The sequence below is a fragment of the Anopheles coluzzii genome, chromosome 3 (assembly GCF_943734685.1).
Source record: "Anopheles coluzzii chromosome 3, AcolN3, whole genome shotgun sequence".
In the NCBI taxonomy this organism is placed as follows: Eukaryota; Metazoa; Arthropoda; class Insecta; order Diptera; family Culicidae; genus Anopheles; species Anopheles coluzzii.
Genome location: NC_064671.1, coordinates 27,425,345 through 27,441,528, shown reverse-complemented (window position 1 = coordinate 27,441,528; position 16,184 = coordinate 27,425,345). Strand labels below are relative to the sequence as shown.

At 44.7% G+C, this 16,184-nt stretch overlaps 1 protein-coding gene across 1 annotated transcript; it reads right to left on the bottom strand.

Annotated features, from left to right (window-relative positions):
* Nucleotides 1-13,114: 13,114 nt before the first annotated feature.
* On the bottom strand, nucleotides 13,115-15,892 carry LOC120958926 (fork head domain transcription factor slp2-like). Its single transcript, XM_040382012.2, has one exon. The coding sequence runs from the start codon at nucleotides 15,110-15,112 to the stop codon at nucleotides 13,799-13,801; it is 1,314 nt and encodes a 437-aa protein (XP_040237946.1). The 5' UTR covers nucleotides 15,113-15,892; the 3' UTR covers nucleotides 13,115-13,798.
* Between the last annotated feature and the right edge of the window lie 292 nt (nucleotides 15,893-16,184).

Genomic DNA, 16,184 nt, shown 5'->3' with positions numbered 1-16,184 from the left:
CCACATTTATGCCACAAATCAGTTATACATTTACTAAAAATGTCACACTGGGGTTGACAGATGTCACAAACAGATGTCAAATGTTTATTGACAGTTTATTATTATTATTTTTATTATTATTATTATGATTATTATTATTATTTTTTAAATGCACTATCAGTCAACCAAATGAAGAAATACTTCGGTAACCAATAAAACTAGAGTCGGAATTCAATAGTTAAATCCGTTATAGTGGCCCTTTCCGTTGTAAGTTCGTAGGCTGAAATTTCAGCCTGTTAGCTGTTTGCATTGTATGGCAGTTTTCGAGCAGCTATCTAAGTGGGTATAATGTACAGGTGGGCTTATCCCAAGGTGTATGAATTGACAAGGCTGATTTTTATCGCTTCTGCTTCTGAATGAAGATTTTAAGAGTGTTTTGAGTATCCGTGAAGCCTCTAGAAAGCTTGTTTGAACAAAAGTTTTCACCCATCCTGTTCAAAAGTGATATTCAAATTTGGTTTTTAATAACATACTATGAGAGCACCTGGACTACATACACTTTGATTCTAGATTCCACCACGAGACCTCTTTAATGCACCTTGGGGTGAATGTAAACTACACCTAGTTTTGCCATTTTTCGAGCAGGTACTCGAATCTAATTCTAACTTTGAGGCTAGAATAATCTAGACTGAAAATTGCAGGCTAGTTTTGTACGTGATTTTGTATTGAGTGTTTACATGATTTCAGCCTCCAACTGTCAAACTCCATACAAAAAAACTAATTAGAATCGTGAAGGGCCCCATAGTTGGCATGCTCTTAAGCTGGTTTTTCACTAGTTGACTCGTTGACTAGTTCACTAGGGTGACAGTTCTATGAAAAAGCGTAATACGCCAAACTCTATACATAAAAACGATTTGAAATCATGATCCTTTTTAAAGTAGAAGTTTGTGAACTAAAACTATAACTATATATATATATATATACTATATTAAAGTGAATCAATGATTGGTGGTATCAATTGTTTATGTTTTCAATTCATTACAAACTGCCGATCAAAATGATAACATTTATTATTATGAATGTTTGTCTATAGTGCATATGTTATTAGATGTATAGCTTCAGTAGGGCTTTGTTGATATATTCTTAAGGAAAACTAACAAGTTGCCTGAGAAACTCTCAGTTTAAATCCTGCAATGCACCAACCGTTGTGTAATTATTTCTCATGAAAATCTCAAACCCATTTCTCGATCTTGGATCGATCGGCGATAAAAATTAATTCACAAACTGTTTTGTGCGATTGTGTGCGCTCAAACTTCTGCGCTCGAAATTCAACCTCCACCTTTCGGCCCTCACATTCACCAGGCAAGCAATCACTCACCGTCTTTCCCTGCCGCAAGCAGAACCCGTCCCCGAGATACGGATCGATCGACAAATGAAATGAAAACGAAAATCAAAGTATCATCAGCGACAACCCGCCAAACAGAAGATGAAAGCAAGGCCCGTGGCGGCTTCTTCAAATGGGACGGTGTTCGCTGGCGTCTCTCGCATTGCTGCCAGGGCAGTTTTGCATGCCAGTTTGTAGCAGTTTGAGCGAAGGTGGGTAAGGGAGTCAAGTTTCTTGCTTTTACACCATTCCACCCGGTTCTCGGGGAACTGATATTTGGGCAGACGTAAATGTAACATCTTCGCAACATTTCACTTGCCTCTCGGACGGAAGCATCCAATTCCTTTTCTCCACCGCCGAATGCCGGGCGACCTTCTCGCGGGTGATCCTCGATCCAATGGTTTTGCGGGGTCGTGATACAGCATGGGGGAAGCACCGGGAAGCACCGGCAGGTAGTGACGCGAAACTTGTTCAATTTCAAATCATTTCCACCGCCCGGTGGCACGCCCTCCTCCAAACCTGGTCGGGTGCGCCAACCCTCGAGTTTGTTTTCATTTAGCTCCCGCGATCGGGCGCACGATTAATTTCTCATTTTCATCTTTTGATCTGATATCAATTAATCTAAACTTGCGAACGATCCTGCGGTCTGTTATGCGTAAAAGGGCACCATTCCCTCCCCCCTACTGGTAGGTTGGTGGGTGGGGGTTTGCTGGGCGAAAAGCAAAATGCGACTGTGAAATGCACACGAGTCTTGTGAACGGTTTGTGCCAACGGGAGAGAGGATAGTCGTTAGCTTTGAAGCATACGTAAAGGGCATGCTGAATGTGTTCGATTAAAGAAAAGTTCTTTTCTGTCTATCAGGTGTATGTTGGCAAGTGTATGGGGAGTAGAAAGTGGATCATGACTACACTAATTGTGCAATCAGTATGCAACATTTAAACTTGTTATCAACCAGATATTATTACATGTTTATCAAGATTGGAAGATTCCAAGATTTGAAGGTGAATGTCAGCTTACTTAACTTATCATGGCTTTGGATATAAACAGATTTTAAATAAAATTTATAGTCTGTTTCTAATTCAATTTCTTACAGTTTGAATTAAACTCATCCTTCATGGAGGTAAGTAAAACTTGCTACAAATAACTTTAAACTGGTTGGAGGAGTTACCAATAATCTATACCAATAACCAACCAATAATCGTTCAGCTCTGAATGACCATGCTTACTCTTCAGACTGACCGATCGATAAATATTGATGTCAATCTTGATCACCATCGTTCGGGATTGTTTATGCGTACACTCACACCGGGTGGGGTACCCATCATTTCCCCAAGCCCAACCCGCACGGGTGAAAGGGTGTCGGTAAGGTAGTTAGTAGTCGGCATCAAAAACTCCCGACTCAAAACTTTTAACCCCTGCCATCCATCCATCCAGCCGCTTCCCTGTGTGCCAAACATATGCCCGCGCTCAAAAGAAGCTGCTGAGTCAGCGGGTTCCAGCTGGGGTGGGGGAAGAGCATCGGGAGTGCGCGTTCGAACTTCAGATTGATTTCCGATCGCGATGATCGCGATCGAAAAACGTGACAGGCACGCGGGTTGAAGGCATGAGAGATGGGCGAGCGTACACACACACACACACACACACACACGAGCAGCGTACATGAAGCGGTCGAAGATCGCATCTAGGAAAGCAAAACATGCCGCGCTTCCATGTCGAGCAGAACGTTAAACACTGCAAAATACACTCCGGCCGGCGTTTGGAAACATAAATAAGACGCCCTCTTTTTGTATCTTAAAGAAGAGGAGGGGGAGGGAAGGGACAGGAGCGTTATCGTCGATGTATAAGATGGGTAAAGTTGTGCCGGCAGTAGTGGTTTGGGTGTTTGATCTGACGAGCAACCTGCCGTGATGCTGCACACAAACGAGACTCATTGACATGTGATGTCGCTGGAACCATTCTGGGTTTAAGATAGAGAGAGAAAAAAGAGAGAGAGAAAAAGAGAGAAGCATTCTGATTTACATGTGCGTGTTTCGGTGTTGAATTGTTTTTGCTCCCTTGTACGGTAAACGTTCACACGATAAATAAACTGCAGACCACTGTGTGAGGCTGTTTCCCCCGTTTTCTTTCCATTCGCATTCGCGGTTGGATTCGGTTTTGGGCGCATGATTTGTTGACTAATTGATTTTTTTTTCGCGAACACTGCAATAGCCTCTTCTAATTCAATCGAAATGCTTACACACTCAGCCGGGCGGACGTCGTCTTGTTGGGACTCATTGCCCATTGCACTTCGTTCGCTTGAATTGCTTTCAATGATTGCCGCCTTTCAATAGAAGCATCCTTTTTTGTTAAAAACAAACGTGAATCGATGGGTGATTTAAATTTGACGCACACGGAAGCCAAATTAATCGTCCGCAGGGGTAGTTCCCAGGCTGGCCAGGACCAACGGAATTGTACAACAACAAAAAAAAAGGAACCCTCCCAGAATGCACTTCTTTCAAAAGGACGTCGGTTCCCTTCTTAGCCGATCTTATACCGTGCCTTTAGAAGTGTTTTTTAAATCAATTGTCCATTGTTTTCACGAGCCGTTGAGCTCCGATGATCGGCGAGAGAGAAAGATTGTTCGCTGGCTGAGGGTTTTTAAATTAATAATCCCAAGAGGGAGACACAGGCACTGCCACTCGTCTGGATCACTTTACCGGAAGCGCAGCACCGGGCGTTCTTGGGAGTCAGATGTTGGATTCAATAACAACAAGAAGTGTGGTGGAAATTTGGCTTTATTTGGGTAGTTTAAGGAAGAAAGAATTTTGGTATTCGCGCGCCAATTCTCAAACAATAAGGAAATCGTACTGCTAGGGAGACATCAGATGGTTTATATTTCTTTGGAGGAAAGGACGGAATGAATGGCGACGATTGCAAAACAATCTAAGAATTGAGGTGTAACCTAGGGAGGGCTCTGTTTGACTACAACGGTTCGCTTATTCAACCAATTATTTTTATCGTAAGACAAGCATTTACAGATTTTCTATTGTAGAAATTTAAATGCCCTTTAAAATCATCTGGTGAAGCAGATTCCTGTTGCTTTGTTTGGGGCTTTTTAAATTTCTCTTAGAGCTCGGAAAACATAAAGCATTCATATCTGATACCTTTGGAAAAAATATGAATAAAGATCATTACAACTTAACCGTAGAGTTGGCAACCAGATTTACACACGTAAGTTGGCAACCGGCATACCCGGGTATTCCACACGTTTTGATACAAAAAATTAACGATTTTCATAGGTAAACAATGCTTTCTTTATTTTAATACTGTAAGCAACCAATGCCGACCATATATTCTCTTCTATTTCATTTATTCATTAAGTTTTTTTATTTTATTATAAAAATAACGGTCAAATTGAAATTTGAAATCGCTTGAATCGAAGCACTCGAAAATAAGCACAATACGAAAAGAGGAAAAAGAGAAACGTCATTCTCCATACAAAATGTATGGAATACCCGGGTATGCTGGTTGCCAACTTACGTGGTAAAGTTAAAAAAAATCAAAATAAAATACTTGTAGGCTGTTTAAAATTACAACTTATGCACCAAAAAATCAGAAATTAAAAGTTTGGCTACGGAAAATTTCAGGACAATAAAAGCAATGAATCAAAAGATATTGCAGTTTAAAGTTAAAAAAATACCCGGGTATCCGGTTGCCAACTTAAAGGTTAATTCGATCTTTCGTTAATTGCTATGTCAAACACGACACAATTATTACATCAGGTTTAATATTAAATGTGTATGTGTATCGAAAATCTTGGGTTCTCAGATGAATTTGGCGATCACTAGCAAAAAATATTGCTAGTTCAATGTACCTGATGTAAAATTTCCTAAAAAGACATTGCTTCAGTGCCTTATACTTGATCTCAATGCAAGATAAACAAATCACCAGCCAAGCCCAACTTCTCCATTCACTCCTCGTTGCAGTGACCGGATGTTTATCGTTGCCTTTTCGTGGTTGAAAGACTACTCTTCTGCGAGCCATCCAACAACCACGATCACATGTTTCATCAACAATTGAAGAATTAACTTATGAATGCATTCATGCGTCTCGATCTAGATTAAGTGTTCCTTGCCTTTCTTCCCGAGCTGATCCAAAAGCAAACCCCGAAAAAGAAAATCACACTTAATCAAAACTGTGTCCGCAACAGAACGGAACGGAACTGTGTGATCGTCTCGTGCACCAGAACGGAGCAACTCACAATTAATTCTTCCCCAAAATGTGTCCCTCGCTAGACTTTATGGAGCTCCGATCGTATGGGCTCCGGACAAGTCCAGCACACGCACTTCTCGCAAACGGCAGTTAACTCCCGCGTGTTTGCAGTCGTTTCGTTTCGTGTATTGCAACACGGCTCAATTATGCCGTTCATTTGCATAAGCGGCTTCCTGTCCTGTGTGTCCCGAAAAAAACGCACAATCCCACACAGCAACCACAATAACATCCCGTTTGACCTTGCGATTTCCTTATTTGCGCATCCAGACGAAGACATTGCTTGCTGGTGGCTGCTCTCAATTCCAGAGTGTGCGAATGGTGTGTCCGCCGTGTCGAATCTGTCAATAGTCGTCGGCGGCCAGACAACTGCCAAGTTGGCACTGATCTTCAAGACGGAAGAAATTGATTGGTCGCCCGTCTTGAATGCTTCCTGGCCGGTTGGTGAGAAAAAATAAAGAGAGACGTTGGCCACCCAACAAACTCGCCCAACTTCCGTCAACACCGTGGGACGAAGATGTAAAGTAGGGTTAAGCATTATCAGGTCGGTGCTTGGTCGTGCTTGTACTTGAGGAAGCGCGTTCGTTACGGGTTCCTTGGGTCTTCCCTGTGTGGCATGAACTTACACGAATCAGTCGGTCAATTGAATAATTTGACCTTTTCTTACCATGCTTATGCTCTTATCTGCACCGCAGCGGCCGTATCGGTCACAATCTTGACGCACTGGCCGGTGGGGATATATGTTTTTGTATAGCCACATTTGGATTCTCTTTAAATTAATCGCGACTGCAATTTACGCATCAACGTCCTCCGCGAATGTACACGTTGCGTTCGCACACAAACACGAGTAGCAGCAGGTACCGTGGGCAAGTGCAGGCATTATGGGACAATGCCTCCAAGTGTCATGTGTGACCAGTTAGTAGGCTTAGTAGGTCAGCGCAGAGCGCAGAGTGTCGCGTGGCGCGTTGATCAGTGCCGAGAAGTGCTGAAGTACAGCGGGTAATGGTTCGTTGGAGCTCGTAAATGTGTGACGGCGCAGGACGGCCTGACATAAGGGTGACATCAATTGTTTTTGTGTCTTTTATTTTTCTCATAAATCAACTGCAGCCCAACAACTACTTCAAACCGTGCCAATCGTTTGCTCTGCATCTACCTACGACGAATGCATTCCGAATGAGGATGATCATTGATTGGCACGTTTCTCACGTCACTTTTCCTTGAGCGAGGGTTGTTTTTTCTCGGGATTGTATAAACCCTTAAATCAAGCACGTTACTCTCTCGCTCTTTTTCTTCTTTTCTTTCTTTTTTTTCTTTCCTCTTGCTGCAAACTAATTCTGCGGGCGATTTTCATCCACGCGTTTGTGCACAGCAGGTCACTTACAAGTGCCACGAGGTTCCGTGTGCCGCAAAACCGAGGGAACGCACAGGGAACCGGGAATCGGCGGACCGCACGCGGCGTACGATCCGGTGGTAGGAAAACTGGGCTGCAGGGTTTCTCCGGGCACCAGATTCAAGTATCACTTACCGTAAGTCACCCCGCAGCAGGAGGACACATATTACACGCGAGGGGTTCCGCGGGAAAGAAATTCACCGCTCACCATACGGTTACGAATTTCTTTGGCTTTGGATTTGTGTATGTGTTTGTGTATGTGTTCGAGAAATTGTCGCATCTTAACGCCACCTAAATTAGGATCTCACTCCGGGCGACCATCGCAGAAGGAAGCGATCGGAAAGCGTGGTGAAGTGGCGTGAGACGCAACAAGACGCAACATTCGCGCGACCAGCAGCTTTTCCCGCGCCACAGTGCGCCACTCGAGTGGAGGAATTTGTTGGAAAATATTGTACCCTTCGCACAGGGAGTTGTTGAGAGTGTGTGTGTTTGTGTGTGAAAACAAAATTGAAATATTTTAGTGTTTATTGTAAAATAGTTTCAACCCATACATCGTAGTTTAATACAGTAAAATGATTTTTTGTTCAGTTGTTAATAAATCAATAAGTAAAAATTCAGTTGTTGTTAAATTTACTTTAAAATTAATCAAATGTTGTGTCTAATGCCCCAAGTTTAAGCAGCGTTTCGCAATAATTCCTTCTAAAACGTCAGTTTTGCCATTATAAGTCAATCTAGCCATGTTTTTCATGGTTTCTGAAACTGTATAGCCTAATATTCATCAAGTTAAGTCGTATAAATAAAATTACGTCAAATGTTATCATTATTATGAAGATTGCGAATGCCCTAACTAGCAGTTGGTTTAGACCAGGGGCCTTCAAACTTTTCAGCTCGCGGGCCGTATTGGTTCAAAAATAACTATGATTGCGGGCTATTTGACGCTTCCTTTAACCGATGAGTAAACGTTTAAATCTCGTTTTTATAACAAAATACTAACGATACTTGTTGAGCTTCGTGTTACTAAAGCTTGATTTTTGTCTAAGAAAAGTATAAATACAATTTTATTTGAAAAAATCAAAATAACGTAATATTTATTTTAATTCTCGCAAAGTCATCGTGGACCGCATTATAAGCTCTTGAGGGCCGTAGTTTGGAGACCCCTGGTTTAGAGTTTTGAGGTACAGAGCATCGCATAAATTAAGATTTTTTACGAAAAATAATGAATGAAGACATACAAGGATCTTAAAATACATTGAGAATTTACGATCGGGCAGAAATAGATTATTTCAAGGCAAAAAATATTGATCTGAAATATAAAAAATCGGTATATCACAGGCTAAATTTAGGAATAACGACTAAAATCCTGGAAGATTATCTGAATTTATACTTAATCCTTGACTTAAACAATGTTATGTTAAGTTTGCTATGAATTGTCATGCTTTATTTACACGTATATTCACTTACTTCTATTTCTATTTTATAGGAGAAGATGGACCAATCCTATTGGAGACATCAAGTTCTTCCGAAATACTTGAATTCCTTCTTCACACACGATAGCAACATCCAGGGAAAGCCTCTGTTATTTGTTTACCTACCACAAGCAATCAACGTCTCTAGCAAATCGTCTCTCGCGTTTTTTTTCATCTAACCACCAAATGAAGGAAGCACTCATTGCCCTACGACTACGACGACGATTATTATGAGAGACGGTTTCCTTCGTTAACTCTCGCGGCACCGCACGCCAAAAACTCAAACAATTCTACCCAACGTTAGCACGCGCCACCGCCCCAACACAGGAAGCCCTTACCACCGATTACATCCAGCGACCGGCGAGATTTGCCTCCTAAGCATTAATCGGCTCATCGCACGTCACTGACCGAGCGGTCGCGGGTGATTCTCCACGCTTCCCGGTACGCGTAGGCTTGCCCGTTATTGCATCAAAACGGCATGTCTTTCTCCTCCCTGGTGCTCCCTTTTGCTTTATGTAGATGCGTGGTGCAGAACCGTGAAATGGAATCATCCGTTTCAATTAAGTCGGCGGTGGGACGTTTTGTCCCCCGAGCGTACGTGAATCTTCCGGCCCAGACACTGGCCCAGACGCTAAGCTCTTTGTAATGGATTGCATCCCTAAAATCCGCCAGCGATGGGTTTGGTTTAATTTTTGAATTTTTAAACATCAAAAACAAGCTGACTCAAGTTGTGCAATATGTCGCCGTATTAAGTGCCGTGACAAGTGTTAAAACAAATCATCACAAAATTCCTTTCTCCTGTCACGAAAACAAGCGTACACTTTTCAATTGCGGTGCCCATAAAATGCACGCTAAATGAGGTCTCTGCTCTTGCGCCGGTGTGCGGCAACTTCAGGTTGGTTCCCTCGTTCTTCGATCGACTTAATAAGAAAATTGTAAAGCAGATTAAGTGCTTCTGCGTGGTTTGTTTACGCCGGGCCACAAGTGACTCAAGTAACTGTCTCTCTCATTCTCTCTTCGGCTCCCCCCGTGGGCTTACAATTGAGCACGAAAATTGTCCTCCCCCCTTGGAGGCTTACTGCGTCAAGCCGTCAAACGTTGCGCTGACTTTTTCTCTCTTTACGCCCTTGTCAACGCCTCTGATCCAACGACACTTAAATTGAATAATGACGGGCCCGGGTACGGTCCACTTTCTTCGTTTGTTTGCATACACAATAAATTAAGCTTGAACCAAATACAAAAAAAAACAGCCAACACAACTGTGCGATAGTATCTGCGAAGCATCACTCCAACCAGACGTAAAAATTGACCACTCTATGGTAAAACTGTGCGAAACTGTGTGTGTGTGTGTGCCCCGAAACTGTGTGTGCCCATAATCTATTTCGCAGTGCACAATGCGTCCACCGACAGCTGCGACAAATGATCAGCGTTGATGGCGCGGCGCTGGATGAAGTGAAACTGTGGCCTGAAAAATGATCCACCCAGACCCATCAAATTATCGGCCTTGCGCAAAAACAAAACAAAACACAGCAACACAGAAGGCATCAATCTGGCCAAACAGCTGGCAGGCCGAAAAGTCAAAAAGGGTGGGAAAAGCGGACGATGGGGAAGGTGCGTTATCAGCTTTGCACAATCCGGCCTGCTGTGTGGCGCAACACAGCGCAGCACGTGCTTATCGCGCCTGGGCCTCCGGGTCGGCCCGCCACCAGATGGATCATAATATTTTCGCATGAAAACAATTCAATAAATTTAAATTCATCTAATGACGCTCTAAAACAGTGGCGTTTTTGCCTTCTGTGCGCGATCAGCGATGATTGTGAGATGATCGTGGCGGCAGCGTTGCTATTTTAAGGCCACGCAGCACGTGGCCACGTTGTGGATAGGAAATCTTAAGGGTAATATTTCGGTACAGCTGATAAAGAAACACCTGAACATGAAAGCTGTTGCTGCAGTTTCAATTGAGTTGTCTCGAGTTGGGTGAGATTTATATTTCCTTTCCTTCCCAGGGCAGGCTTGGAAAGGAAGCCGACAAACGGACTATTACGGAGATGTCAATATTGATGCTTTAATTACGGATCTTGCAGTCGTAAGGATAACGGTGCATCTTCAGCCACATTTTTAGACTGAACTCCTCCAAAGAATGCCTTCATTTTGGGCTGGAACGTAATTAAGTAGTTCATCAAAATAATAACTTAATTCCCTTTGATTTGAGTAGGAAGTTTGAGAGTAGTTAAAATTGATCACCTCCCACCTTGCTGTGTTGTCCTGAAACAGTCAAAAAATAATTATAGAAGGATCTGCTTGAACGACGAGAGTCTCTAGGAACCTCTCGAATGAAATCGTAAAGGGAATTAATCTTTTTCGGCCGGATGTATACCTGTGCTTCTAAACCGCCCTCTTCCTTAACGTACAGTCGTACAGTCACAAATCACGAATGAACATCACGATCGTACAGTCACAGCACTGCTGGTCAAATGTCATAATATTTCAAACGCAACATCCCCGTTTTAAATTCACCCTAGTGTTTAACGGTGGAAACAAAGTAACCTTACGGCAGGAAGTAGAGATTTTTCTTCTATTTCCTTGTTGCGGCTAAATAATACCAACAACGATCACAACGAAGAAAACAAAAGGAATAATCAAAATCCTTCATCCTGTAGTAAGGCAATCCAATCCATCTTTTGGGTTCTTTTCTCATCTTCATTCGTCGACAAATCGAGCAAACTCGAATGAGCAGGACTCATCCGTTTCGACCAGAATGTACACTTTATTAGAACAGGTTGTTGGAATCGCTAATTCATTTGAATCGTCTTTTATGCAAACATGATGCAAGGAACGAGGTGAAAATCGGAACAACTTGAACGAACGCTTGATGGTATGTGTGTTTGTTTGTGTGTGTGTGTGTTTGGCAAGGATCATGAGAAATACATCGTGTTCGTACTTTGTTCTTGGAGGTAGGCGGAAGACGTGGAAAGGACATGAACAGAATTTGAATATAGGTAAAGCAATAACATGATTGTACAATCAGAATCAAACAGTTCAGTTGAAATAATGACGTAAAACTTAGCTAGGACAAAAAGATATCTTATTAACAAATCTTGCAAAGTCAATATTTTTAGTTCATTTTTACCATTCCAATGACTTAACAAACCTTTAATTGGTGTGTAAAACACAAATAATCAATTACAGAAAATGACGAATCATTTGCTTGTGTGTTGTGTGTTATGTGTTTGATCGTTCATACACTACACAATACACAACAAATTCAACATTCACGATGAAACAATGCAATTCAATCACTCAAGCCACACACACACCGGGGACAACTCAAGGTGAAAAGGAAACTATTAATTATTTAACACTAACTCCACTGTTTTAACTGAAACTACATCAACCATGACGATGACAGAGTTTTTGCGTTTCCCGTGTTTGTTGTACCTTTCACAAAAACAAATGTTTCACCTAATAAAACTTCACGCCAACGCGCTCTGCATGAGCAAAAAACAAAAAACAGCAAAAAACCGCATTGAAACTTGCTGTACAAAGCCAAAGACACACACCATGTACCGACAAATGCCGGTACAACGGTGCCATAAAATCTGCATATCCGAAAACGGTGCGCAAAACCACACCATCCACACAACACAACGTGATATGTTGGTAATAAATTGGTTGTAAAAACAAGCGACAAGGTTAGTATGAAGAGTGTAAAGTCCGGAAAAAGTAAGGCCAGTGCAACACAACAAAAAAAAAAAAAAAACGAAGGTCGAGAAAGAACGTTTCTGCCAGCGTGCACCTGAATGGATTCATTTTGTACTCCGTGGGCCGTGTGTTAATTCAAACTGATTCTCCAATTTCCCGACCCCGAGAAAGGAAGGGAGGTTACGTATGCTTCCTGTCAAAATACTTCACACTCCACACACACACACACACACACACACACACACACACACACACACACACACAAACGCTGCGGATGTTTCGTGCCACAAAGCACACAAAACCGTACAAAAGTACGCAAATTCATACCCCCAAAAACCGGATAAAGAAAGGAAGGAACGAGTCGCTCTGGCTGGTCGAAACACAAACACAAAAAGCGGAAAGGATAATTCACAAACCGAGCAAAGGACTCGGTTTTCCTCCCGCGGGCTGCAGCTTTAACTGCCATTTGGTGGGGCGTACAGGATGAACAGGGAGCACGAAGGAGGAATCACCCTCCGTTTTTATGGTTGAACACGCTTCTCCACACGCTCCTCCAGCACCTCAGCGAAACTCCGCCAAACCCGACCCTCTAATCCTTGGTTAAATGAGCGAGAAAATAGCATTTGACTGCGCGCTAGTAGAGACAAGGGTGGAGACATTTGGAGCAGTGGGAACGAATTTTCCCACGACCAGAGTTGTAAGGCTTTTTCCTGCCACTTGTTTGCCACCCGCAAATGTGGGTCATTTAGGGGAGTAACGGCATCGCACCAAGGGGAGAACGACAATCAATTTGTCCTACAAAATGATGAACAGTTTTCCAATGTGAAGAGGAACCTACACCGACGGCTTTTCCATTTTCCCTTTCGTTTTTTTTCTCATCAACTGTTTTTCACTGTGAATTGAAACGTTAAAGTAAAGAAATAAAGACAAAAAAAGGATTTAAATTTTCTCACCGATAAGCCGTTGCCGCGTGAACACGCAAACAGGGCTGACGGATCAAGAATGCAACCGGAGGACCGGTTGCACTTTTTACTATATTTTCTGTTTTCATCTCCAACCTCCGCTTCGACTGCGATTTTCTTTTATAATTTATCTCCCTAACTGCGCTATCTATGTACAATTTGTCGCTTACAAACAAACAATTCTTAAGTGTAACGATCTGTACAGGCAAGACAAAATCTTTCTTCTGCTTCCGAACCGAAGCTTACAGATTTGTTCTAATACTTTCAAGGTTTGTTTCGTTTCTGTTTGACCGCCCCTAACACTTTTGGTAAATGTTTGTGTGTCCCTAATTGCTTGCAAACTAAACTAAAATTAACTAAAACATGAAAAACAACTGGCTTCCTTCTCCCCACCCCCACGGTACCCGGTATACATCGTCGAATCCGATCTGTACCACCACAGCTTCAGCGCATTAAGTCACAGCATTTAAAAGCGGGGGCAGGGTTTGCCATCTCTAAAGGGGCCACATTAAGCTTTCTTAACAGAAACAATTACGCTCGCCGATCACTATCTTACCTTGCTTAACGAAAAACAAAATCTAACGAATTGCTACTATCACTGGTCAGGCGTTTGCCACCCTTTTTGTGTGTGTGTTTGTGAGTGTGTGTTTGGTGCACTTGGCGCGTCCTAGCTTTGGCGCGACACGAGCGTGATCGGTTTGAAGATCATCGGCCCGGGGCCCGTCGGTGACCCGTGCCCGGTCGGCGAGCCCTGCGATGGCAGCGAGCCAAGGGGCGAGTGCTGCGGGTGCTGATGCGGATGGTGCGGTGAACCGGGATGCGTTCCTTCGCTGGCGGTGGGACTTAGCTGCTGCTGCTGGTGCTGCTGCTGCTGCTGAAGCTGATGATGGGCGGCGGCGGCTGCTTGATGGTGGGCTTGGGCGGCTGCCGCCGCCTGCTGCGCGGCCGCGTGCTGCTGCAGCAGATGCTGATGGTACTGGAGTCTTTGGTAGATCTCGGCCTGCTGCGCCTGCTGGCTGTTGGCCATCGGGGACTGGGGGTGCATCTGGGCGGCGGCTGCCGCCGTAGCCCCCAGCAGCCGATCCATGCCGAACCCGGTCCCGACGGCACCGAGCGGCAGGGGCAGCGGGATCGTTGGCGGTTTCGGCGCCATGCTCGGTGCGTACGGCGAGTATCGGTACATCTGGGCGGCCAGCAGTGCCGTCTGGGCTTGGGCCGCATGGGAAGGATACAGGAACTGGCCGAACTGGGGGTAGCCGAGGGCGGGGAACATTGGACCAACGAGCGATCGCTTGAACGCGGCCAACCGACTACGCGACGCGGCCGTCGAACGGCGGCGCAACTTTCCGGTCGACCCTCCGATGAACACATCCTCCGCCGACGGGTCCAGCATCCAGTAGTTGCCCTTGCCGGGGTCGTCGTAGTGGCGCGGCACCTTCACGAAGCACTTGTTCAGGCTGAGGTTGTGGCGGATCGAGTTCTGCCAGCCCTGCTTGTTGTCGCGGTAGTACGGGAAGTTGCGCATGATGTACTCGTAGATGCCGTTCAGCGTGAGCCGCTTTTCGGCGCTCTGCCGGATGGCCATCATGATCAGGGCGTTGTAGCTGTACGGTGGCTTTTCGTTGCCCTTCTTCTCGCCGTCCTTGGCCGGGCTGGACGAGGGACTGCCGCTACCGCTCGCGCCATCGCCCTCCGTCTCGTCCGATTTGTCCTTGCTGCTGCAATCCATCGGGGGCGGTGTGCCCGTCACGTCCAGATCGCTTTCCGTGTCGGTGAGATCGTGATCCTGCTCCTCCGAACCGATCGGCGATGGGCAGGAGTGCAGCGTCGGGGACGGTGTGGGCGACGGGGAGGACTTCATCGTTTCGGGCAGGATCGAGTTAATGGAGAAGTTGGACTTGAGCGGTGCCCGCGCCACGCCGAACATCGTCTGACCGTTCATCATGGTGGGCTCGATTTTAACCATACTTTCAACGACCATCAAAAAGCATTCGCTGAACCGGGTTCACTGCACAACTGTAACTACTGCAAAACTCTTCTTCACACTTCAGCGAGCTGATCGCTCGGCACGTTGTTGTTCGTCTTCAAATCACAGAATCTCTTTTTTCATGTGCACAATCTAGTTGGCGTGATCACACTTGATTGCTTGCTCGTAATCCAAGTAGCAAACGAAAATTCCACACACTATTTCGTTTTCAAATTCCACACACACAATCTCTCTCTGTTTTGTTTCACTTCACTAAAAGCGTTCTCTGCACCATGGCCTTTTCTTAAATCACAAAATCAATCCGAGTAAAAGGCGCTGCAAACACTCATTTACTGTTCAATTTCGGAGCGCGGTACGAGGGTTCGTAATGTGACACGTTTGCGAGCTAAGGTCGTTCTGAGGCACTGCTTCCCCTCCCGGACGTATTTATACGGCCCCGTCCGGCCAATGGGTTTCGAACGCACACACACCACGACGTTCATTGAACGTCAGCCCCGACCGTGGCGAGAGGGGTGACTTTTCTACCAATCGTGAGGAAGCTGGGCCAAAAAGGTTCGTTCATAAGGCGCATGGTCAGGTTGGCTTCTTGGTGGTGGTGGTGGTGGTACTGGGTAAGAGAAGAAGCGTAAGGGAGGGTTGAATGAGGGCGTTTTGAGAAGCACACCCCTTTTTGGCCCAAGGGGTCTGTACGGTGGGTATGTACAGGCAATCGTTGCCTCAGGCGAGCTAGGTACCCAGAAGATGCACCAGAAGGTCCTTGGTCCTTGGAACCAGAGGATGCAGGTAGCGAGCCTGAAAGTTTACATTGAAAAGTTTCATTTCGTCCATGCTTCATCTCACTCACTCTGCTGATCGTGAGGAGGTAATGAGTGTGAGGGGGATGTTGAGAGGGTAGCAATTGCAGGAAGATGGGCACTGTGAGGGGGTGTTGTGGGAGGGCAAGAAGTCAAATTCATTCTCGCTGTATAGGTAGGTAAACAGTTTTCAGGATGTACAGGACGAGCATAAGAGAGAGAGAAAGAGAGCGAATCCTACTGGTACATTGAAAGAATTTTGAAAATGCATC

What these genes read in the sequence shown, in the direction of transcription:
- LOC120958926 (XM_040382012.2), bottom strand. Translation starts at nt 15,112, where the DNA reads ATGGTCGTTGAAAGTATGGTTAAAATCGAGCCCACCATGATGAACGGT.